Genomic DNA, 25234 nt, shown 5'->3' with positions numbered 1-25234 from the left:
AGAGAGTGGGAGGTACAGACCACTGGGTGTAAGACAGGCTCAAGGATGTATGTACAACACGGGGAATAGAGCCAACATTTTATAATAACTCTAAATGGAAAGCAACTTTTCAAAATTGTATTTAAAAAAAGAGACAAAAAAGAACAAAAATCTCTGTTCCATGGAACTAATATTTGAGTTGCTGTATGTTTATTCTGAGTAATAACAGAGGGAATGAGTTACACTGACTCCTACAGGCTGACAGCAGACCCTCACACAGAAGCAGACAGGATGGCTCGCAAACAGGTATTTAAGAGAGAGGAAAACTGAGGCCCCAGAAAGATGAAGTGACTTGGGCTACAACTATTAAGGGGGCAAGATCATGACCCAGACCTCTGACATCCAGCCAGTCCAGTCCCTGTCCTCCAGAGAACCACAGTACACAGTGCACAGCACAGCTCGTTAAGCCAGGAGGTGGCAAACCCAATTCAGCCCCTGTCCACTTTTGTCAATAAAGTTTTATTGGAACACAGCTCTCCCACTCGATTCCATTTTGCCCATGGTTGCTTTCATGCTACAACCGCAGAGCTGAGTGGTTGTTAGACAGACCACCTGGCCCACAAAACCTAAAATATTTACTCCTTGGCCCTTTAATGTTTGCTGATCCTTGGTCTAAGCCACCTCCCAGCATTTGAATTTTATCTTAGACAGAAAGGGCAAAAATTCTGATAACAATATGATTAGAAGTGAACACTCCCAATTCCACCTGCCCACTCCCACCTACAAATCCATGTGCGTTTGTACCCACCCTCACCTCTTCTTGCCTGTCTTACAGAAAGATCTTCTTTGCAGGTCCAGGACCAATTCCCAGCTGTCCTCTAAAGATCTCACCCCCTGCCAACTCCTGCTGGACACCCTTCCAGCCATCAGCCCCCATCTTTTCTTTTCTGTACTCACTCTTCTGTACTTTTCTATCTGTACTCACTCCTCCTCCAACAGCTCTTGGACCAATTTAAAATTAAAAATACATATATATCTCTCTCTCCAAGTCTTTCTCATTTGAGTCTTTCCTTTGCTTTTTTCCCAGGAAACTGATCATTTGATTATTGAGCCCTATCCAGGAAAACTTGTATGGTGCCAGACCACTGAGAGCACTGCCAGCGCTTGGCAGTTTCTTGTTTCTTATATGACACTTGTAGGCAGGCACAGAAGTTCCTTCCTTCCTTTTCCTCGCCCCCGACTCCTGGCCCACCCTCCTCCCTCCCGCAGTTATCCGGTCCCTATCATGTCCAAGGCACAGTTCTGGGGTTTGGAGCTCTGCTCTCAAGTTGTTCCCACATACCTCAGAGATCAGCAGCTTGTGAGGGGACACCGAGAAAACGCCATGGGAACGGGCTGGGGTATCTCCATCGGGCTGGGGGCAGTCGGGGGCTGGAAGGAGCCAGCAAAGCTCCTCACAGGAGGTGATAATTGAGCTGACTTTAAAAGCTGAAGAGGAATTAGCAAGGTGAAGAGGAGGGAAAGGCATTCTAGACGTAAGGAACAGCATGTGAGACCATACAGAGACGGGGAAACAGCTGTGAGAGCTCAGAGACCATGAAGGGACACCTGGGGCGGAAGGATGCAGAAGGCACATCAGGATGGGCCTTGAGAACTAAGCAAAGGAAACCAAAGTTGATCCTGAGAGCAAGACTGCTGAGTACCAGGCAGCGGAGTGACCCAAGGAGGAGCCCCTTTTAGAAAGATCCCTGGCAGCCAGGAGGAGGAGGAAGGCAACGTGAACCACCCTGGAGAGGGAGGGGGGCAGCAGTGCCAGAAGCAGCTCAGGGAGGTGACAGCTGCTCCCACACCCACCTCCACCTACCGTGCGGCAGATAAATGCGCACCGCAGGGCTGCACTGAGCTCACTGCTCTCCCCACGTGATCTCGTCTCACATTTGCAATCACTCTGCAAAAGTGGAAGGACTGAAGCCTGGAGAGGTTAAGAATCCGCTCCAGGTCACCAGCTAGTACGTGGCAGTTACAGGATGCTAGCTGCTCTGATCTAGGGCCGGAGCTCCTAACCACTGCTCTACCCAGCCCGAGCGCCTAAGGCAAGAGCAGTGAGGACAAAGAGGAGGAGAGTCCCAGGATCAGAGAGGTTGAGACATGTAGTCTGTAGGAGCCGGGGACCCACCAGATACGGTACGGGGGAGGGTGTGAGGAGGGGAGGAGGGACAGGCCTGCAGTCCTGGCTGGCACAGTGAGAAGCACATCCAAGAGAGAAACAGAGCCCGTGGGCGGGGCCGAGGGGCTGGGGGCTGTGAGGCTGAGGGCGAGCGGACTGGGAGTCAGGGCACCTGTGTGATGGGAGGCTGTGGTCAGGGGGTCATCCGGCTCTGATGCACAGCTCCCCGGCCCCCTCCCTCGCCCCATAGCTCCTACAGCACAATAGCCCTCCCAACGTGTAGAATCTATGAACATGTCTGCCTCCCCCTCTAAACGGAACGTGCTGAGGTCAGAGGCTAGGTTGACTCAACTCTGCCCCGGCGCTGAGCCCGTCCCTGCCCACAGAAGGTGCCAGAAGCTGCCCTGGGAAGAAGGGAGTGTAGCGGGACTAGGAGAACGGGCACCAGGCAAGCCTGGATGGGGCGGTCCCTTCCCTTCCCCGACCCTCATTTTCCTCCGTGTACCTAGGAGTAACGCCTGGCCCGCCTACCTGTCCAGGTCTCAGACATCATGTGACCTAAGTTCTCAGACGATGATGGGGGAATAACGGTGCAAATCTGAGGCGGACATGGAATCGAGCCTGGCTTCCCCTAACTGGTTTAAAGACTCGAGTGGCCACTGCAGAGCTTCCCCTCACGCCATGCGATACAAGCCTCAAGGGAGAACAGAAGACTTTCAGGCTAACACTACCCATGGCATTCAAACTCCCCAACGTAGCTTCTCTAAAAGGGTTCATGATCTTTCCCCCAATAGGTTTTACTCCCACTTATTAGGGAGAAATCCTCATTGGAGCCAAAAATGGAAAAGTGAGGACTGTTCCTACTGTTTCTCTCCCTTGTGCAAGCAAAAATGGCAGTTTTTCTGGATGAAAACAGGCAGAGACCCAGCACACAGCTTCAGGTGGGAGGAAGATGGTCTCTCCCGGTGGGCTGCCCTCTGTGGAGCTGGACCCTTTGAACTCCCCGCGCGCTGGCCTTTAAGCAGAGGCCAGGATGTGTGGGGTCAATCGGATGCTCTCTGCCAGCTGTCACAACAGATTTCACAAGAGTCACTTCAGTGAGCGCAACTGTCTTAGTCTACTCAGACTGGGTGGCTTGTAAACAACAGAGAATTATTTCTCACGGTTCTGGAGGCTGGAAGTCCAAGATCAAGGTGCCAGCCTGGACCAGTTCTAGGGGGGCCGTCTTCTGGCTTGTAGGCTACTGACCTCTCTGTGTGTCCTCACAGAAGGAGGTGCAGGGAGCGCTCCGGGGTTCCTTTTATAGGGACACTAGTCCCATCACGAGGGCTCGGCTCGTGATCTCATCACCTCCAAAGGCCCCTACCACCTAATACCATCACATGGTGGGTCAGCATTTCAACATATGAATGTGGGGGTGGGCCATTTAGTCCACAACAGTGACTGAGATCTAAGGGACAAGGTCCTAAGCATGAATTGTGGAAGCCCACGGTGGGGATGAGGAGAAAGGCAGCTGGGAGGAGTGGAGGTCTCCACGGTCAATGGAGATGACTTGGCTCTGAGTGAGTCCCCATCCGAAAGGATACACCTCCTCTCACCATGAGTCCCTTGACCACTCAGAACAGTGGGCTGGGCCGCCCCCATCTCAGGCCAGACAGCAAACACTCCATGACACAAGGAGCCCCTACAGTGGGGCCAGCTGTCCCTCCATGGGTCACCAGGGGACCTGGCAACCAAGTATGAGTGAGTCAGTCTAAATCCCTCCCCACACTTGCCAGAACTCAGGTCCCTGTGACAGGTGAGCAGGAGCATTTCAAACGCCAGGGGGCCCAAGCTGGAAAGCACATCAGAGAGTCTGCAAGCCCCTTTAAGTTACAGATGGAAACACCGAGACCCAGCGGAGAGGCAACAAGAGCACACACCGGGGCAGCACATGGTGACACAAGCGTGGGGAGTGCTGTGCTCAGGTGCAACGGCAGGACCATTGTTTTAGCTGTGAGCCGACACAGCTTCTCCAAGTTCGAGGTCTGATGGAGGACAGAGCATGTCTGATGGTGAACATTTGTATACAGGTGTGACTTATGTGATGCTGGGGACACTCAGCACGTGCCAGTGGGTGTGGGCCAGCAGTCTCAGTTTGCATGTAGACCCTCCTATCAGCCTCAGGAGCAGGTGGCCACAGCAAGCACACCAAGGTACAGGGCATTCCAGGCTGAATTGTGCCCCACCCACAAATCCGTGGAAGCCCTAACCCCCAGGACCTCAGCATGTGACTGTCTTTGGACACAGGCCCTTTAAAGAGGTGCGCAAGGATAAATGAGGTCATCAGGACGGGCTATGATCCAATATGACTAGTGTCCTTAAAGAGGAGGGGACACAGACCCCCACAGAGGGATGCCCAGGTGAGGACACAGAGGGAAGGGTCCATCTACAAGCCAAGGAGAGAGGCACCAGGAGAAACCAGATCTGCCAACACATCTTGGACTTCCAGCCTCCAGAACCAGGAGACAATAAATGTCTGTTGCTTAAGCCCACAGGCTGGGGCATTTGTTCCAGCAGCTGAGCAGACTAACACAGAGAACTAGCGTGGCACTGTGGATAAAGACCGGAGCTGGGGCAGAGCATCCTGTGGCATCTTCTTTGTAACAGCAATGGGATGGATGGTTCAAATCAGCTGTCTGTCCAGGAAGGGTCTGCGCCCCTCCCTCAAAGTCTCTTGTACCATCTATAGGAAAGGAAATGTGCTTTAGGGTCTTAAAGGAAAGCAACCGAAATGGTGAAGGCTTTCAAAGTCTTGTCCTCTAAGGACAAGATGAAGTATTTGGAGATATTTATCTGCAGAAGAAAAGACTCCAAGAGGCGCAGGACGTCCAACAGAGTGGATAAGCCACCTGCATGGGTCTGAATCCAGGCTCTGCCACATGCTAGCTGTGTGACCTTGGGCAAGTTATTCAACCTCTCTGTGCCACCATTTCCTCATTTGGAAAATAGGGATGATATCAACACTTACTTCCTAGTGTTGTGAGGATTACACGAGTGAACATGTGGAACGTGTTTAGAACTGAGCCTGGCACACAAGGGACGCTATATAAGCATTAAGTAGTGACAAAAATGGACCAGGGCACATGCGAGCCCTGCGACACAGGGCTGAGAACAGGGGCCAGTTGGGGATCTGACAGGAGACAAAAAGAGAAAGGAAATCAATTCAAGGAAGGGAAGAATGTTCTAGTAATCAGAGCAGTCTGAAGGCAGAGCAGCTTGCCTGGGGAGGTGAGCTTCCGGCTGGGGCAAGTACTGGGGCAGAGATCAGGTGACACTCCCAGGACTGCTGCCCAAGGACTCCCGGGCCCTCCCCCCACCGCCTTTTCCTCCGCGCGCCCTACCTTGTCCGAACTGCGCTGTCCGGTGCACGTCCTCGGCGCTGGGGAAGCCCAGCATGCGACACACCACGTCCCCGTCCTTCTTGTCCCAGCCGTCATCGCACACGGTGCCCCAGCGCCGGTCGTGGTACACCTCCACGCGGCCCTGGTGCGGGCCCGAGCCGTTCACCAGCCGGACCATCACGGCTTCCAGGCCACCTGCCGGGAGCAGCACAGGGTCACCACCCCGTCCGTGAGGCTACACTCGTGACCTGTGAACCTGCACTGACACATCGCGATCACCCTGAGGCGATCCTTTACACCAGGGTTCACTCTTGGTGCTGTCCCTCCTGTGAGTCTGGACAAACGTGTGAGGACATGTGTCCACCATCATGGTCTCATACAGAATAGTTTCACTGCCCCCCAAATCCTCTGTGCTCTGCCTACTCACCCCTCCCCACCCTGTAACCCCTGGCAACCGCTGACCTTCTTGCTGCCTCCCTAGTTTTGCCTTTCCCAGAACATCATCTAGTTAGAATCATACAGTGCGTAGCCTCTTCAGGTTAGCTTCTTTCAGTTAGTAATTTGCATTTAAAGACTCCTCCATGTCACTTCACAGCTTGATAGCTCATTTCTTTTTTAGCTCTGAATAATAAATATTCCATTGTCTGGATGTACCACAGTGTATTTATCCATTCACCCACTGAAGGACATCTTGGTGGCTTCTAAATTTTGGCAATTACGAATAAAGCTATGAGAAACATTCTTGTGCAGATTTTTGGATGGACATAAGTTTCCAGCTTATCTGGGTTAACACCAAGGAGCAGGACGGCTGGATCCCTCTCCACTGTTTGAGACCTGGTGGGAAGCAGTCAGCCTGCCAGGGAGGAGGGTGAAGGGGAGCAGAGGAAACCAAGGCATGGTCAAGGCTTTGTGGGCAGATGGCCCTGCTGTGGTGCCCCGTAGGTGGAGAGGTCTCTAGGGAGTGTCTCAGCCCTGTGTCCCATCATCTGTGTCCACTTTCCCACTAGCACGAAAAGGTTCGAAGCCAGACAGACCTGGGTGCGACTTCTGACCCTGTCGCTGGCTCTCTGTAAGGGGGAGCCAGTAGTTCATCAAATGTAAGATGCCAGTCTTCCTAAGGACCATCACTATTTGCTATGCTACGAAGAAGGAAAAAGCTTGGCCAGTACCGATGGCAAGTTACACCAACTGCTACATGCTTCCAGGTTTCAGAGATGTTAAAATGTGCATCACAGCATCAGTGAAATACGGCAAGAGGTGTAAAGATCTTGGAATGGCGTGTGGTCCACACAGGCTCTTCTTTCCACCTGAATGACCTTAAGAAAGTCTCCCAGCCTCTCTGAGGGCATTTCCCCGACTGTGGTGTGGGGACAACGCCTAGGGCGGTCTTGTAGACTAAGTGAAATGACCTGTACAAGGCTCCAAGCGTGGTGCCTGGCGCACAGTAAGCTCTCAGAAAATCCAAGTTTGCCCCCCTTTCTCTAATGACTGAAACCTCATCACGTTCACCTATAAACTCATTCAGCTCAGAGCCTGGCGGTAGGAAATGTATAGTAGCCGTTTGCCACATCGATGAATGAGTACAGATTCATTCTTTTGCATCACAAAGCAAGGTGTTACTTCTCCCAGGGGAAAAGCCGAAAAAAGGCTTCCTAGCATCTCGAAGCCAGGGTCTGGCTAGAGTTATGGTGTCAGGGCTATACAAAGGGTTAGTGCCAGAGCTGCTGGGATGGAAGCTTGGGGTCTCCTGATATTTCGCCTAATGTCCTTTCACCATCCCGCCTGTCCTGCCACGCACGGGGAGGCGAGGCAGGGGTATATTCACCCCTTGGGACCTGAGCTTCCTCACTTGACAAGATATTGGATATTGGCCACTGAGTCTTAAGTCCGGCCACACATCAAAATCATTAGGAACACCTGTGAAAAGGCAGAGTCCCTGGCCCGTTCAGGGCTACTGGGGCAGCATCTTGGCGGCAGGAGTCGGGGATCTGTATTTTCTAAAGGGTTCCCCATGATGAGGAGGTAATCTATGTGTGGCGTGGCGTTTGGGAGCAATGGGATGAGGTGATCTGTAAGGTTCCTTCTAGCTCTGCTGTTCAGTGATGCCAAGACTAGGCAAGAGGTCTAGATTGTCGCTTCTTGCAGCCAGAAGCCATCTGGACACATGGGGTGGAGATGGGGACACTGTACCATGACACAGCGACAAGTGGGTGACCAAAAACTCCTTATGTAAACTGTTAACCATAGAAAATAGCAAACCCGATCAAGCTCTGCTCCTAATAAGTACTTCACCCTTGGGCTATTTACTTCTCTTTCTTTTTTCAGCCAGCCAGGCTAGGAGATTCCCTCGTCTAGTGACTGTGACTTGGCAGAGACCTTCATAGGCCCCTGGAGGAAGTGGCAGAATTCACAAACCCCACATCTGTGCCACGTGAGAAAGGAGAGAAGTCAGAATTGGCCATGCGTCTGTTTTGAGCTGCCCAGGCTAGGGAAACCCCAGAGTATTCTGCCCAGAGGAACCAAAGACGCCACCAGGAAGGAACACCACTCCCAAGACGCAGAGAGAGAGCAGTGTGATGGCTTTGAAAGGCTCCTTGAACTGCTCGGTGCCATTTTGGATGCATCCTTCATCCCTGGCCATTCTCCCCACGTGGGTTTAGCTCCAGCTGGGCTGTCGGAAAAGACAGAATGAGCAAGAGAGCACAGGAATCTTGGAGACGGAACACTCAGAGAGAAGGAGGAATGCAGAGGCCAGATCTGAGGCAGGGAAGGTCCCCTGGGAGCATATGACAAGCCAGCCCGGAGCCACAGCAGCCGGCGAGGCCTGGCCCGGGCTGGGGCTTGGCCAGGGTGGGCTGGCCGAGGCTGAGATGACAGCCTTGATCTCTCGCAGACCTGCCTCGCCTCTGTCAGCACCTGCCAGGGGGACAGCGGGCCACACTGGGCGCAGTGTGTGGTCATTTGTAGAGGGAGAAGTGGCAGAAAGATGCTGTGTGTCCCAGAGCAGGCCATGCAGAGTTCAGGGTCAGAATAACAGGAAGAGGCAGGGTGGGGCTGGGGAGCCAGGGCTGATGTTCAGACAGTCCCCTCATCCTCTCTGCCCTGGCCTCTCTGAACTCACTCTGTTCTCTTCTTTGTTTAGTGACTGACCATCTGTTAGGGGCCTGGCCTTGTTCTAGGAGCTTCGGATGCATCCAGGCACAAAGTCTCTGCCCTCATGGACTGATGTTTTAGTGGGAGAGACTAGCAATAAAGCTGGGAAACAAACAAAAATATAACTATGGCCGTTTAGTAATGAGTGCATAGATGGGAACAGAGCACAGAAAGGGAATGGAGGGTGAGGGGAGATGGACGGGGAGACGAGGCGGGGGGTGGAGGGTGAGGGGAGGCGCCATCTTGGAAGGGGAGACGAGGAAAGCCTTGAGTGGAGATCTGAATGAGCTGAGGGAGAATATGGACTGCCCCACCTCAAAAAACCCCTGTCTGTACTCTGGCCTAAGAGTTTCTTATCCTTTAAATTTCAACTTCGATGTTCCATCTTCCAAAAGCCTCCCTTGGTCCCCCATACGTGGCCAAGGCCCCTTCTGTGGACATACTGGTCACTTCATGTAATAATTGCCTATTTACTCCTTTAGGACACTGGGAGCATTCTGAGGACGGGGCATGTGGCCTGACATAGTGCCTGGTACATGAAGACACCCGAGCTGGGCCAAATGCAGGCATGCACGAATGAATGAGCTCAGACAGTATACACCCAGGTAGGCAGGTCCTGTCTGGTGGACGCAGCTCCCCAGAGCCAACAGGGTGAGAGCCTCTGAATGGAGAACCAGCATCAGGGCTTTCCATGCTCCCAACACCCTCTTTGCTACATCACAGCCCTTCTACTCACTCCCTCACTGACGGCTTCTTTTGGTGGGATGGTCTGGATTCTGGACCCAGAATTCAAGCTATTACTACAATGGCCATACATTCCAAACGAGAAAATAAGGATGTGGTCTGTCGTGTGATTACGGTGAACGCTGAAGGAAATCTGGAAACTGTCATTTGGATGCTGAAATGTTAGAATTCCCAGCAGGCTTCAATGTATATGGAAGTGGCAAAAGAATATTTGGAAACAGGACAACTTCCAAAAATTGGAAACACATGTTAACCGTAATTATGGGACTCATAGTGTCAATTTCAAAGATGTTTCTGGTCTATGCACCATGCTCCCCACACACTGAGCAAGGTCATAGCTCCCAGAACTCTCCCCCAACACCCAGACCCCAGGGTTGGCTCGTGGAGCACTGGAGCCTGTTCCTTGTCACTTGTTCCCAGATCCCCAGATTCAGGGCTTCTCCCCGTAATGGAGGCAGAACATGGTCATCTTACCACGGGGTCAGCAGCTGCTGCATGCCCCAGGAGGATCCAAATGAGGCACATTTGGTTCTAGCTCCATCTTACGGAACACAGCACTAAGCAATGATTTTTGCACCTCTCTCTTCCCCCTAACAAAAGTTCATCTCTGTGGATACTTCCCTCAGGATAAACTGTAGGCTGATTTGATCTGATTTTGATGCAAACTGCCCCCATTCAGGGACTCAAACAGTCCAAGGGGCTGTCCCATGAACAGTATCTCTGGCCACCTTTGGCCTAAAGAGCTTCAGGGGCAGCTGTAGGCAGGACTTTCCCAAGCTGAGCCATAATAATGCCACCTTCTGGAATGCACTTGGGAAATCACTCCATGACGGCAACACTGACCCGCTCTCCAGCCTAGGCAGGACGGCACGCTTTGCTAAGAAGGTTTGGGTTTCTGCGGGCAGAGGGTGTAAACTCTGCCTTTTCCCAGCAGTGTCTGCCCTCAAGCAAAGCTTTCCCACCAAGCAACCAGCCATCACTGGGAAACGCTCTCACCCCACAGCTGCGTCAGCCCCACATAATCAGATGCGGTGCCCGAGAGGCTGCCTCGGCCTGGTTTCCCCTGCCCCCACCCCGCCCCGCCCCCGGCCCAACCCTCCACCCCTTTCCTTACATTTCCTGTAAGTCCAGGGAGCTTATCCCTTAGACATCCACCCAGAGTGGTCCCCAAGGAGTGTGTGGGGCTATTTGGGGTCAAGGAGATGCCTCTCTCTGCACATGACTGTGGAGGGAGATGGAAAGCAGGGATCTGATGGCACAAAACCCAGGTACTCCTAGGCCAGGAGATGGGGGGGATGGGGGGGTGCGAAAGACCTCAGGCTTTCACAGCTGCACACGACTTCCCTTAACAGCGGCCCCTGACTGACAGGTCTCTGCATCCTTCTTTGCCTCCCACCTCAGTAAGCCCCAGGAAATTCTTCCTGAGCAGAATGTGGACCAGCAGCCCTGCAGAAACCACTGCCCCCCCACCCCCTACCCCCCCCCCACCGCGTTCCCCGTATGGACATCTGAGTTGGAGTCTTAAAGGGGCCCTCTGGGTGATGACAATATCAAACTCTTTCTCTCAGTCTGGGGTCCCTTCCCTGCAGGCTGGAACCGATCTGGCCGTGTGCCCCTCATTTGCAAGCGGAGAGGACAGTAGCAACTGAAGCCTGGTCCCCACCCAGCTCTCTGAAGGAAGAGCCCTGTCAGCAGGCCACCTCTCATCTGGGAGACCCCAGGTGAAGGCAAATACCAGTGGCTGCTCCCCATCGAACACCTGGGGGCAGAGTGGAGCGTTTCATGACTTGACAGGCTTCCCCAAGCCCCACCCACTACGTCTTGGGCAGAGCCTTTCCTCGCACCCGCCCCGGGAAGGGACACTGATATTCTCAGGACAGGGCCTCTGCTTCTTTAATCCCTGCTGCCCCAGATTTGGGGTCAGAGGTTCTCCCTTTTTTTTAGAGAAGCCAACAGAGAAGAGTCCCTTCAATCAGAGCCTACACCAGAAGCATCACTTTCTGTCTGGCTGTGTAACCACAGGGAAGGAAGCTGATGCAGGGAACTCGGGGCGAGAGACTGGCCCTTTCCAGCTGGGCAGCCTCCTCGCTCTCTCCCAGATCAAAGGGCTCAATCATTTCACCAACGAGTTTTCCAGAGCATCAGTGGTTCTAATCCCTGCTTGGAGCTTTCTGCCTGGCTGCAGGCCCAGACCATAGAACCCACCTCCTGACCTGCTCTGCTGACCTTGCCCATTACCCAGGCTTCTCCTGGCTCCAGCCACATGGCCGTCATCCACCCTTCCACAGCAGGACCCCAGGTCCATGACAGGCCTAACCTGGCCCCTCCATGAAGATGGTGCAGGTAAGGCACAGATGGGGGGAGAACGAGGCATGGTGTCCGGACTACGGAGCTTTGCATTTTCTGAGGGTATCTATAATAAACTCCTCACGCTCAGTTGTGGGCCGCAGGCGTCACCCCTAATTAGTACATGGAAATTCTTTTAGGTCATTGTCATGCTGTCCCCGGGCTTTTCTAACCATCACAAATGATGGATAAGTTTAGAATTTTCCAGCTGGCAGAGACCTGGAGATCACATTAATCCAAACTCTTCACATTATACACAAGGGAACAGATGCCCAGAAAGGTGCTGTGTTTGCCCAAGGTAATCGCACAGTCAGTAGCAGGAGAGCTGCGTCTGAACTTGAGACTTACACTGGAGCCAGTTCTCTGTCTATATCTCCCTTCCTCCCTGAGCCCTTCACACTTCACAAGGTCTCTGGGCTAGATCCACTAAGTCTACTTCACAACTGAAGCAAGATGCCTTTGGATGGAGCAGTTCTATTAAAAACAAAGCCTTAACTCAAAAAGACACATGCACCCCAATGTTCATAGCACACTATTTACAATAGCCAAGACATGGAAACAACCTAAATGTCCATCAAGAGATGACTGGATAAAGAAGCTGTGGTATATTTATACAGTGGAATACTACTCAGCCATAAAAATAATAAAATAATGCCATTTGCAGCAACATGGATGGACCTGGAGAATGTCATTCTAAGTGAAATAAGCCAAAAAAAAAAAAAAAGAAAGAAAAATACCACATATCATCACTTACATGTGGAATCTAAAAAAAAAAGACAAATGAACTTATTTCAAAATAGAAACAGACTCACAGACAGAAAACAAATTTACGGTTACCAGGGAAAAGAGGTGGGAAGGGATAAATTGGGAGTTCGAGATTTGCAGATACTAACTACTATATATAAAACAGATAAACAACAAGTTCATACCTATAGCCCAGGGAATTACATTCAGTATCTTGTAGTAACTTATGGTGAAAGAGAATATGAAAATGAATATACGTATGTTCCTATATGACTGAAGCATTGTGCTGTACACCAGAAATTGACACAACATTGTAAATTGACTATACATCAATAAAAATATAAATAATAAAAAAAATTTTTTTAAAACAATGAATTTAACCCTTGAACTGTTATCTTCTACCCCAAATGCATAGAAACAGTTTGGCTTCTCTTAAGTCTTACAGGAGGACCAAGATGGCAGGAATGACTTCATGAAGCACGGCTACTGCTGAGTTTGTATTTGAAAATGAACGTGTTGCTGTTTCCAGCCAGGGAGGGATAAACCAGCCTTAGCTTTTGAGAGAAGTGACAGTATTCAGTGATGTCCAGGGTGATTCTACTTCCCGGGCACAGCAAGGCTGCTGCCCAGGGAGCAGGAGCAAGGGGGGCTCAGCCCTCCAGTTGGATGACTCTCCCCTAACCTCCTCTGCTCTCCTCAGGGCACAGTTCCTAATTTCTTAGCATATTAGGGGAGGGGGACAGGGGCATTGGCAGAAGACTGGCTCCTGCTGTCAGCAAGTTTCTGCTCACTAACTCATTAGGCAAGGCAGCTCCAGAATGGTCCAGGAATGCGGCGCTACGGCTGAGGCCACTCTGGGGCTCTGCGTGCACATCTTACAAATCTAATAAGTGGGGATTCTTTTCTCAAAACAAATGTCTTTGCTCTCTTTGCTTTGTAAATATATCTGTAGGAAAAGCAAGGTCCCAGACAAAGCAGGCTGGGTCTACCCCAGAGTCCCCTGGCACTGAATGTCTGAGCCCCAGAGCTGGAAGGGGCTCTGGACGTTGGCCTTGAGCCCTCCCTCTCCCACTTCAAATACGGGAATCTTCCTGACTCTGTATCTGACAGCCACTCATTCTGCCTCTGGGAGTGGAAGGGAACTTGACAGTATCTCTTGGGAACCCATCCCAGGATTTAAGAACTGGCATCTGGTTTCATTCACTGGGCGCTGGCATTTTCTCATCCAGTTGCTTCCTACCTCATTTTACACTATTTGCTTTAGGTTTCGCATTTATAATTGGGCACCGAAATGTGGAATATCTTTCTCTTTCTCCAGCGTCTGGCGGGAGCCCAACCCAGGGAGCCGCTGCATTATTCGGCCCCTCAGTGGGTCTGGAAGGACAGCTTAACCCCCTCAGAACCGGTTTCCAGGGCTGGGAGAGCCTTAGAAATACCCACTGCCTGGGGGGCCTGTCCACCCCTGGCTCAGAGCCGTCCCAAACCCAGCTACAACAGAGGCAGGCTCTGGATGCCACCTGAGGGAGCTTGCAAGTCAAGAATGGATGGGGAGGGAGACAAATCCACATGCACTCAGTCCCCACGACCCATCAGGCCCCATGCAGTGGGCTCCAGGCCCGCAGTTTCTCCTCCACTCTTCACAAGAGCTCCAGGACTTAGTCATTAGGACTCCCACTTCACAGAGGAAGAAAGGGGCCCAGAGAAGTCAAATCACTTGCCTAGGGTCACACAGCTGCTCCGAGGTGAAGCCGGGGAGAAGAGAAAAGGCCTTTCATTTTCAGAACCACAGAGCCAACAGGCGGGGGCGAGCACTTAAGACAGATATTTAATAACAGCCCTCCTCATACGTGAAGCGTCTTTCATCTGCCTCCCAGCAGCCCTCTGAGTCTGCAGAAATTCATGTGTTTAGGAGAAAGCGCCTGAGGCTTAAAGCAGCAGTTCTTGGCCCTGGGTGGCGTGTAAGAATGACCTGGGGTGCTCTAAAATCCGCCAGTGGGGAAGAGGGGCGTATTTTTGAGGAGTTCATAGGTGATGTAAACGCGCAGCCAGGGCTAAAAGCACTGTTGGAGAGGGCGGATCTGGGATCCACCCGGGGCTGCACAACTGAGCCGCAGTTGGGGCCTGGGGGGTGAGCACACTGTCACCTCCTCTTCGAGGGTCTCCCTGACCTGTGGCCCCCGTGTGGGCTCCCCACAGATGAGAGAGAGCACAGCACCGCTCCCTCTGCCACGTCTGCATGCACGCACCACTCTAAGCTCCGTGGGAGCGACGGGCTTTCGGCACCCTTGCAGGTCCCAGTTGCAGCCTCGCTTGCAGGCAGAGGCCTGGCACATCGCCATCAATCAATGGTACTGAATGAACAAGTAAGTCAATGAGTGAATAAATGAATGGATGGATGAAGGCTTCTAGGAACAGAAGTGGCCCCGAAATCCCCCAGAACCTGCTTGGCTGTGCGCCAGAAGGGCTGGAGAGCCCAGGAAATTTTGCTTTTCAGGAGAAGCGAGGAGTGTCATCCTGGAGCCTCACAGCTCCTTTAGGTGTGTTTATCCTGCCTTCCAGGCCCTGCCAAAGCAAAACAAGTCGAAAGAAAGGAGGTTGTGGGGAACAGAAATAAACACATGGGGCTGGGAAAACAGGCTCTGATTCTCTGCAGCTGCAGAGTCGAGCCCCGGGGATAATCTGGACCAGCTGCCCATTAAGGAAGCTGAACTTTTCTTCTCCTGTGAAGAAAGAACTCCCCGTGCCCCCAGCTGGCCTGCATCACTAGGGCTCTGTGCCCGCCTAGACAGGGCACTGTTGTCTTCCCCGACATCCACGGGAAATGTGGTCCGTATGGGAAGGACGGGAGCCATCCCACAAGCCTAAGGAATTTCTGGTCAGGCTCTGCCGGAGGGCATCACTTTTAAAATGAAATGTGGTCTGGCCTGTGGGTGCACTTTATAAAATGCTACTTCCTAATGGTAATCTGCTCTAAATAAGGTGATTTATGCTGCTTCAAAGCACTTTTGTTAGACGATCTCATTTGATCTTTGCAGTCCTCCTCCAGGGTGGGTGTAAGATACCCATTTCACAGATGAGGAAGCTGAGACTCAGAGAAGGAAAGTGACTTTCTCAAGGTCACAAGATGCAGTGGCCACAGCAGAGTCACAGCTGGGTCTCCAGCCCCACAGCCCCACCAGCCACTGTACTGTGTCTCTGATTGGGAGTCACACGGAGATACCCGGGACTTAACTGCGCAGAAGAAATAGCAGAAATATCTCTCATTGTCACTGCACTTTTCATGCTGGATTTCTTTTTAACTGTTGTCTCACCCATCGGTCTCCCCAGCTCTACTGCGTAGTCCTTGGAAGCTGGGAGTTTGTCTTGGATGATTTTGCTTCTCTAATGCCCTAGTCACGACCGCCTGGCTCCGAGCAGATGTTCAATGAAAATGTGTCTGATGGAATAATAAATGAAGCACTTTCCCTGCCCAGTCCTGCAGCAGGGGCTCACCCCATCGCAGTAGGAGGATGTCGCCAACACCCAGGGGCTCTGCTCAGAGCTGGATTTGTGGGAATTTACTAGGCAGCCCGGGTGGAGCGGTGAGTCCTTGGCCTTACTTTTGCTCCTGGGCCTCTCAAAGGGTGGTAAGCAGTCGGTGCGAGTCAGTCAGCCTTTAGGACCAGAAAGAAATGCAGGGCAGCCAGGAGAAAGGCTCTGATGCTGAACTCTGATCTTGCCACACCTATAGCTGTGGGGACGCGCTAATGTTTATAGGCCTCCCTCTAAAGGCTCGTGGACTGTCGCCTTTCCCTCCAGGGCTCATGACTGGGACTAGTGGCCTTTCCTAAGATGGCTCTTTCACACTTTCTGCCTTCATTCACTCTGTCCCCGCCCTGCCTTGTTTCCTCTCTCAGTTCCGCTCTCTTTCAAGTTCAAGGTCTGAGACCCCAGGCTGGGATGCTTCCCCACCCACATATTATAAATCCTGAAAGACAGGACCTAGGATTCCTGCATAGAGATTTACCACTTTCCAGATCTCTGACCTTGGGCACATGATTTAACTGCTCAGAATAATGTCCTCATCTGTCAAATGGGATCATGACATGTACCTTAGAGAATTCTTCTGAAATAGGAGGCGCTCAGGCACTGGGGTGGTCTGTTCTCAATAAACAGTACTGAACTCAATATAAGCCTCAAGGACCATGGTGGGAACAGAGGCACAGAGGCAAGGGACTCGCCCAGACTTTGAGTCAGTGAGGAAGCCAGCCGTGACCTCCCCCACCCCCGGCGGCATCCACAGGACCTCCCGGGATGTCCACAGGCTTTGTCTCCCTCTTCCTTCCACCAGAATTCCACAACAGCACTCTTTACAAGCGGGGCTGAAACCCAGCGCTAAGGCAAGTAAGTCCATCTAGCTAACGGGTTCCAAGTACACCCCCCGGGGATTTTCCATGGTCAAAGGACACGAGGGGGAGTGGAGGCATGAAGTTAATGCAGTGGCAGCTAACGCTGATAAAGTTACATCAAAAAGACTCGGCGGGGACCTCCGGGATTTAATCTAGCGCCTGCAGCAGGCTTTTCCTCCCAACCTAAGATGAGTGAGTGCAGGGTCACAGGGATGAAAAACAATTCCTGAGTTTGTTGAATTGCTTTCTCAATAAACAGTTTAACCATTCCTGGTTTTAATGTACGTCTCAACTTAGAACCTTCTTCATACAAAACCCACATCGAAGACCAAACTTTAATACTTCAGTGATTCCAAGGCATCATTTTTGTAGAAAATGTTTATTTTTCTCCACCTAGCCCTCCGCTGTGGCCCTCAGCTGGTTCCTGCTTTTACTGAGCATCTCCGTATCTAGGATACAGATATTAGCGGGCCTGCTAATGACCTCCCAGCACCTCTCTGCTTCTCTTCAAGACCTCAGGTTCCCTCAAGGGGGCTGCACATCTCCAGGGCCCAGGCTGCAGCTCTTCCTCTCCCTTTTATAAGCCGGGAATGTCAGTGGCTAGCTCAGCCGTTCCTGACTCTTAGGCAGCCCCCGAACCTCACCACACACCCCCATTTCATCTCCCCCCACCACCCTGGCTTCTCAAAGGAGCCGGGTCTAGTGTTTTTTCAGGCTTTCTCGGATCTGCGTGAAGCCATCAAACCAAAGGTGGCTCAGATTAATCGGAACGGAGCTGCTTTCTGCAGGGAGCAATTTGAAGCTCTCCTGGAAGGGGTCACTAGGAAGCTTTCAGGAAAATCACTGGATTTGTTTTTGGAAGGCTTAAGATGGGCTCTTGGCAAAGCAGAAGGCCGGCAAGGCCAGGTCCCATCCTTTGCGCGGAACAGGGGAGAAAAGAGGAAACTGCACCGGGCGGGGCCCAGCCAGTGGCCTCAGGGCCACACAGCCGGGTCAGAAGGGGACTCGGATCTCAGGACTGGAGCTCCACGGCCTCAACTGCTCCCGGGGGCGTGTGGTTCATCTTCTCAGGCAATGTGTTTCTGAAAAACAGGACTTTCTACAAGGGAAGCAGCTCAACCAAGAGCAGGAGCAGGAGCAGGAGCGGCATAGAAACATGGACCTGGAACAGCGACCTTTCCGGGGCAGGAAGGGCCTGTCTGCTGGGTGCCGGCACCAGCCGAGGTGCGAAGGGCCACTGGCGATGGCTGGGGTGCCGTTGTCACGGCCTTGGTCCTGGCTCTAGTCTGGTCTCCCCCTGGTCAGCCACCTCTCACTGCTGCCAGGTCAGCCCCTGCTTACAGCCCGACTGGGCTGCCCGGTGCCCAGAAATCAAGCCTGAACTCCTGACCATTGATCCCTGAATACCTCGCTGGTCTTACTTTTTGCTTCCTGCATCCCAAACCTTTGCTGTGCCAAACGATTTGGGTTTATCAGACAGTGTTCTGCTGTTTCATGCACAGTTCTCTTTACCTGGGATACCTTCACCTCCTCCATGCACCTGTTGGACACCAACTTGCCCTTCAAGACTTCAAGACTCGGGTCAAAGACACCTCATCGAGTGACCCCCTTTGTACGTACATCTACTCAAGACACTCTCCGGTGATTGTTACATATCCTTCTTACCGGCCAGCCTGTGAGCTCCTCCAGGTGAGGCCAGGCCCTACTCACCTGGGTTCCCCAGCCCTCAGCCAGCGCCTGGTCGACAGCAAAGGCTCAGTAAACGCTCACTAAATAAGTGAATTACAATGCTTTCTTCCTATACGTCTCCTTCCTTCCACACATCTGTCTTTCCTCACTCAGTCTCGCCTCCGCTCCCTCCCAAAGCCAGCTCCATGCTGGGCAAGCCTATTTTCTGATCCGCAGGCTTATGGCCTTTGCTGTCCCTGCTCAGTTTTCATCTGGCTCCCAGTGATCCTCACTTCCCACCTGCTTGCACTCATGTCTCTCTCTCTGGTGTCTCCTGCTCTGCTGCAGCCAGCACTGGAAACCGTGTTCGCTGCAGAACCATTTTTCTGAGCGAGGTGTGTGTCCTTATGTATTTTCAGCCACTGGATGTAAACAGAGGAAACATTTGAAAATCACTTCTCCTCTCCACCCATCCCGGGATGTTTGCAGCTGTCAGGCACTCACTGTGTAAGGACAAAGAGAAGTGACGGACGAAGGCACAGACTGAACTCAACCACACAAGCACGAAGGATGGGAGAAGCCAGCGAGCGGGGAGGGCTTCGCTGGCAGAGGCAGAACCACCCAACCTTGGTGTGAAAACTTGAGTCTGGTCCATCTCAGGGCCACCGAAGCGGGGGAGGCAGCCAAGGCTTGGTGTATTTAACAGCAAACTCGGAGATGGGGAAGAGTAGCTTAAGAGTAACTGAGCATCTAAAAAGTACAACCAACTAGTGAGTATAACAAAAAAGAAGCAGACTTACAGATACAGGGAACAAACTAGTGGTTGCCAGTGGGGAGAGGAAAAGGGGGAGGGGCAATTCAGGGGGAGGGGATTGAGAGGTACAATGAGGTATTAAGTAGGCCACAGGGATGGACTGTACAGGACAGGGAATCTAGCCAATATTTTGGGATAACTGTAAGTGGAGTATAACCTTTAAAAATTGTGACTCATTATGTGGCCCACCTGTAACTTGCATAATGTTTTATATCAAGTATACTTCAATTAAAGTAAATTTAGGGGAAAAAGTGAGCATTGCTAAGGGAGAAATGAGCAGATTCATATGAAACCCACTAAGAATAGACAGAAGCCCATGAGGAGGCCCCTAGGCTGTCAAAGGCCAGGGAGAATAAGAATAAAAGGTATGGGGGATGGACTAGCTCAAGTGGTAGATTGTGTGCTTAGCATGCAGGAAGTCCTGGGTTCAGTCCCCAGCACCTCCTCCAAGAATAAATAAACCTAATTACCTCCCCCACCAAAACAAACACACATTTTTTTAAAAGAATAAACAAATAGTCCAAGATGGCAGCAGAAGTTGGGCTCCAGACCTGACTTGAGTCCTAGCCCTGCCCCGTGGGAACTTGGGTGGCTCTGGGCAGGTTCCTCAGCCTCTGCCCTCAGCCTCTGCACCTCTCTGCCATCGATGTAATTATGTCTCCGGAGTAGGACTGAAGAATTAAGGGAACTGTCGCACATGGAAACTGTACCTCAGAGCACCCGGTGCAACTTGGCTAGCCATCTTGCATGAGTGGCTACTTTTTCTTGGAAGTGTGGTTTATTTTTAAATCTTATTGTTGCTGGGGTATGATAGTTGTATCCAGAATTGAGGATGTATATGCAGTGAAGTTAATAAACAAAAATAATCCTAGTAGCTCTGTCTCCCAGGCCAGAAAGAAATGCTACCTCTGGTGCCACACTATCTCACACACGTTCCCCGGGGCATCTGGCACAGCCAGCTGCGGGATGAGGGAAGGGGACTCACAGATTCCTATGTACTGTCTTTGCATTCCTTATTCCAAAACAGAGATGGAGACATCTCAGCAGTAAAGGAAAACACTGTCTAGAAACCACCATCCTGATACTTTATTCTGAGCTTATACTGCGCGCTGGGGAGCCCGCTGGTCCCCACTTCCAGCTTCCCCCCGCCAACCTACTTCCTGAAATACTGAAAACACACACAAGGTGTTAAACATTTTTCAAGTTTTCTGAGATGCTATTGATAGTTGTCAGCAAACACCGGCTTGGAATTTACCCCTGGGTCATTTTGCATATTTTTTTTTCCATGTGAAACCAAATTGAGGAAACATTTTTTAAGCCATCTGAACTTATATCCTGCTTTAAATTCATGTGGTGGGGCTCACACAAAACTGGATCCTTTACCCACTCCCTAGCTGCTAAAGTACTATTTATTTTTCTTGCCAATGGACCATATATGAGGGTAAAACAAATGTCCTTCTGTCTTGAGATGTATATAGATACCTTTTTTTTTCCTTTCCTGGCCAAACTCTCAAAAGCTAAACATCTAACAGAATGACTGATCTCACTCTTGCCTGAAACAACAAAAAAACCCTTTACCTCTCATCAAGCAGAAATCTGGAGCTCTGTATTCTAGACCCAACTTGGCCATGACCTCGCTGGGGCACTGTGGGAACCCTCTCCAGCTCTGTTCAGTGAACAGGTGGGAGTGGGCTCGGGATTCAGGGGAAGAATTGGTGAAAAACACCATCCAACTTGAAAATTCTATGACTCCAGACCAAAACATGGGCAAACAATTGCAAGATCTTGTTCTCATAAAGAATTTTAATATTGACTTAAAGCATGGGTCCTGAGAAGTCTTTTCTGTAATACCCTCTTCAAAGGAAACCCCTCATTTCCCATTCTGACCAGAGTGTCTGTGTTTCTCTCATCAATCTCTTTAATGTAGTAACATCCCCACCTGCTGGAACTTTGGGTTTTTGCTGCTAAAAGTGAGAGGTGTTTGGTAAAGGTCCCAGGGCTCATGAACAAGCTGGATCCAGAGGAGGCTTTCTCGTCCACAGCATCCCTTTTTCAAGGAGGGTGGAGCCCTGGTGCTGAGAACTCCTTCTTCCCAGTGGATCTCACGGTGGGGCTGCCCTGGGCCCCCGGGATGACTCAGAACCCCCCAGAAGCGGACACTCAGGGATTGTCAGAATTTCCGCACTTTTCTGAAAGTTGATTCCTGCTTCCCTCCTCAGAACCCCAATCCCAGAGATCCAGTTAATGCCTCTGGGACTGGAGCTTCTTGGAAACCTAACCAGGAGTCTGAATATAGTGTGGGTTTGGCGTGGTCAGAGGCAGGCCAGGGGGCGGAGGCCGTGGGAAGGCCCGGGTCTCAGCCCCGCATTGCTTCAGTGGCCCCAGTTCAGCCTCAGGCCCGACACCTGCATCTCCAGGTGAGTGCATCACTGAGGGGTTTAAGGAGCCCCACCCTGCTCTTCAAGACCAGAGACCTGAGCTCTCATTCCAGGGAAGTTTGAGGCCTGGGTTTCTGGTCCAGCCTCTACCTCTGTCCTGGGAGTCGCTGTTCCCCACTCTGGGCCTCTGAGAAGGGGAGGTGGCCAGCTGGCTGTCCAGTCTGGTGCTCCTGCCATCCCGGGATGTCTGCTTCGTTCCTCGCACGCTGTGTAAAGCCGCCTGTCTATGGGGCTGTCCCTGCTGAGCCACCTCATTTTCTAGCTCCATCACTGATGCAGACATTTCTGGGTCTTGTCAGGGGGCTGGTACCTGAGCTCTGGGCTCCAGGTACAGCCTCTCAGGGCAGGAAAGAACGCGTCAGTCCCCGAGGAGGGGCCCTCCAGGGCTGACATCAGCCTCCTGCAGAGCAGTCAGTAGACTCCGGGGCCAAGTGGATTAGATCCCCTTCCTCAGAGCTCCTCACCCATGCCAGGGGGAGCTCTCCCCACCCCCCATACTGTGCCCCCAGCCTCAGAGTCCAGTCCCAGTGCAGACCCAACCAGCTGGGCTCCAGAGGCAAGGTAAACAGTGATAAAGCATCCTTGGGATGCTCAGTGCCTGGTGACCACCACCTCTCCCAGTCTCGGCTAGCGCAGCCCGCCCCATCCTCTCAAGTCAGCTGAAAAACAGCTGCCCAAGAGTCCTGACCAGCATGGCGTGGTCTCTGGGCAGCGTTTCTGATCTCCCTCTCAAAGGTCATCTTTCCACAGTTCCTCCCTTCCTGCCGCCCCCATCAGAAGTTATTTATTTCGCACAGCTAAATGCCACGGTCCTTCCCAGCTACCTTGGCGGCATCCCATCAGAAGCCAGTCAACAAAGAGCAGGAGAAGGCAGCCTTCCAGAGACAAAGCACGGTGCCCAGCCCTTAGATAAGTGTGATTAGATCTGACACAGATGTTCTGGATCAGATCTAGACTCCCATCCTCTGCCTTCAAAATTTTTGTTTGGCTCCTGCAGGGTCCAACAGACCTCATCTAGCTGGGACACTCCCAGTTAAGCCCTTGGCTGTGCTTGAAAGGGACTCGAGATAACTCTAGAAAGACTGCAAAGCACGTAAATTGCTTTGTGGATGACAGTACATCTAAGGTAAGGGCATGTGGAGACGGAGGTGGACACAGGCACACCTCATCCTCAGGTACATCCATCACTTTAGAGTGACAAAGTGTCGTCACAGACGTGTTTCCTGTTTGATCCTTAATCACTGCCCTGGGAAAGGAAAGGGCAGAGGAAGCAGGAGGCAAGTTAACGTTTCAAGGACCCTGGGGGAGAGCGCTATTCAAGAGCAAGGTCTCCTTCTGATCCTGCATGGCTGGGATGGAAATGTCATTTTAAGGATCCACTGAAACCAAAGATCAGTCTTAGGGAAACCCTCAAACTGGGTCCAAAATGTGCATCTGCAGTGTCCCCTTTCCCAGGCCCAGGCTTCCTAGAGAGAGCTGACGCCAGAGCCCAGATGCCCTAGGAGAGGGTAAACCGCTTGAGACTTCACCCAGATGGCAGCACTCCGGAGCCCAACAAACACTGGATGCTGGTGCCAGGATTTTTTTTTTTTTCCCTGAAACTTGGCTAGGAGATTTTATTTATTGAAACTTGGCCAGGAGGCTCACTCTTCTCTGGCAATGTCTCCAAGGTTCTATGTGTAGCCCTTTGGTGGGGGAGGTGGGAATAAAAACCCTAGGAAAGAGGGGCAAACAAGGTAAGCTGGCTTCTCTCGCCAGCGTCTCAGGAAGGACCCTCGTCAGAAAGACGCCCATTACGAGACTTGGTGGTCTGCCAAATAGTGAGATCTCCAGCCTCACTGCTCCGTTAGTGGCAGAGGAGGAAACGAAACAGGATTCTGCTTTGTCTCTACGCCTTTCCCCAGGTAACTACCCAGGGAGGTCACACATCTTAAGCAGGTCAGTAAGAATGTTAGCGAGTATTTCCGATGACTTTATAAAGTCTGTCTAAATTGATGCATACGCGGGATGGTAATAATTAACTGAGTCCTAACCATGTGTCCGATCCTAACCCTGTATCCTAACCACCTGTTACATGGAGTGACTCATTTAGTTCTCACAAGGACTCTATGAGGTTAAGAACACTTCTTATCCCTGTGCTATGGATGAGAAAACTGAGGCACACGTTACGTAGTGAGGCAGCCGGAAGGGAGCCCAGGCAGTCTGCCTCCAGGCCCTCCTGTACAACCACTGGGCTTACAGCACATCTGGAAATGAGGTCTGTGCCCCTGGATATAATTATCTCTTGCTGGACCAGCAAAGCCCTGGAGCAGGTAGGGAGTTCCTTCGACACCGGAGCCCTGGCCAGTGGCTCCAGCCTCCAGGCTCCAAAATTCTAGACCCCAAAACCCCAGACCCTGACTGGCGGCTGCCTGGGCACCAGCCACACCTGTGCAGACACAGAACCCCATGACCCCAACAAAATTTCCTTACTGGCATCCCCAGCTCTGTCTCCTTTCTCTCCTTTCTCTCCTTTTGGGCCTCGGTCACCTGAAACAGAAGAAGAAAACTGGCATTGGAAAAGGAAATAAATCCTAATTGTGAATAAAGTCTTATGTGCAGGAGACTTGTTCACCCAAGACCAGTGAAATCCTCCAGCTGGAGCCCACAGCACTGGAGGGCTTGCGTGGCAGGAAGGGGAAGAGCTTGAGCCAATGATGCTACCTATTCTGCTCACCCTTGGAAGGAGGGTAGGCGGGTACCAAGCTGAGAAATTTCATTCCCTCTTAATTAAAGCATAGAGGGGCAGCACACACAGACTAAAGGAGCACATGATATTCAGCAGGAAGAAGACAAAGCACAGACATTCCTATTACATAGCCAAAGTTTTAGAAGTCCAAGTCCAAGGTTGCTCTAATTAGCACAGAGGGAGAAAAGGAGGGAGGGAGGGTCTTCAGCTATAATCAGGCAGATTTACTAGGGGGAGGAGGCTATGAAAATGAGGGAGAGTTTCCAAGGAATTATGGAATTTCCTTCCTAGGATATGGTTAAAAGAACAGAGCTCTTTCCCCAGCTAGCATCTCGCTCTACAAAGTAGAAGGAAGGTCCTGATACCACTCAAGGGAACATTAAAAGGACCAGAGAATTTCTCTTCGAGTACCTCCAGAAAGATATCTGAAAATCAAAAGCTTACAGCATATCCTCTTGTGAAAAAGCAAGCCAGCAAGTTCTAGGGAAGGACGCCTAGTGTGATCAGAGTTTTGGAAAAAAAAAAAAACGAAGGCAACCATGAATGTAATAGGAATGTGCTTAGAAAAAGGTCTGGCAGGATACGCTCCAAATTGTTAACAGTAGTTATTCTGAAGAGTAAAAGCTTAAGAGACAGAGGCGGGGTGGTGGGCGGGGGGGGCACTCACGTTTTACTTTATACT

At 51.5% G+C, this 25234-nt stretch overlaps 1 protein-coding gene across 1 annotated transcript in view; it reads right to left on the bottom strand.

Moving 5' to 3' along the window:
• The window catches only part of SCARA5 (scavenger receptor class A member 5), a 98496-nt gene that overhangs the window by 5625 nt on the left and 67637 nt on the right, over positions 1-25234 (bottom strand). Inside the window, exons 7-8 of the mRNA XM_072952550.1 lie at positions 24297-24353; positions 5530-5724 (exon numbers count right to left, since the gene is read on the bottom strand). Coding sequence (XP_072808651.1) covers positions 5530-5724; positions 24297-24353 — 252 coding nt within the window. The remainder of the gene's footprint in view (positions 1-5529; positions 5725-24296; positions 24354-25234) is intronic.

This window comes from Vicugna pacos, chromosome 31 (genome assembly GCF_048564905.1).
Source record: "Vicugna pacos chromosome 31, VicPac4, whole genome shotgun sequence".
Lineage (NCBI taxonomy): Eukaryota > Metazoa > Chordata > Mammalia > Artiodactyla > Camelidae > Vicugna > Vicugna pacos.
The sequence above is the reverse complement of the archived record's forward strand: the minus strand, read 5'-3'. Positions and strand labels throughout refer to the sequence as shown.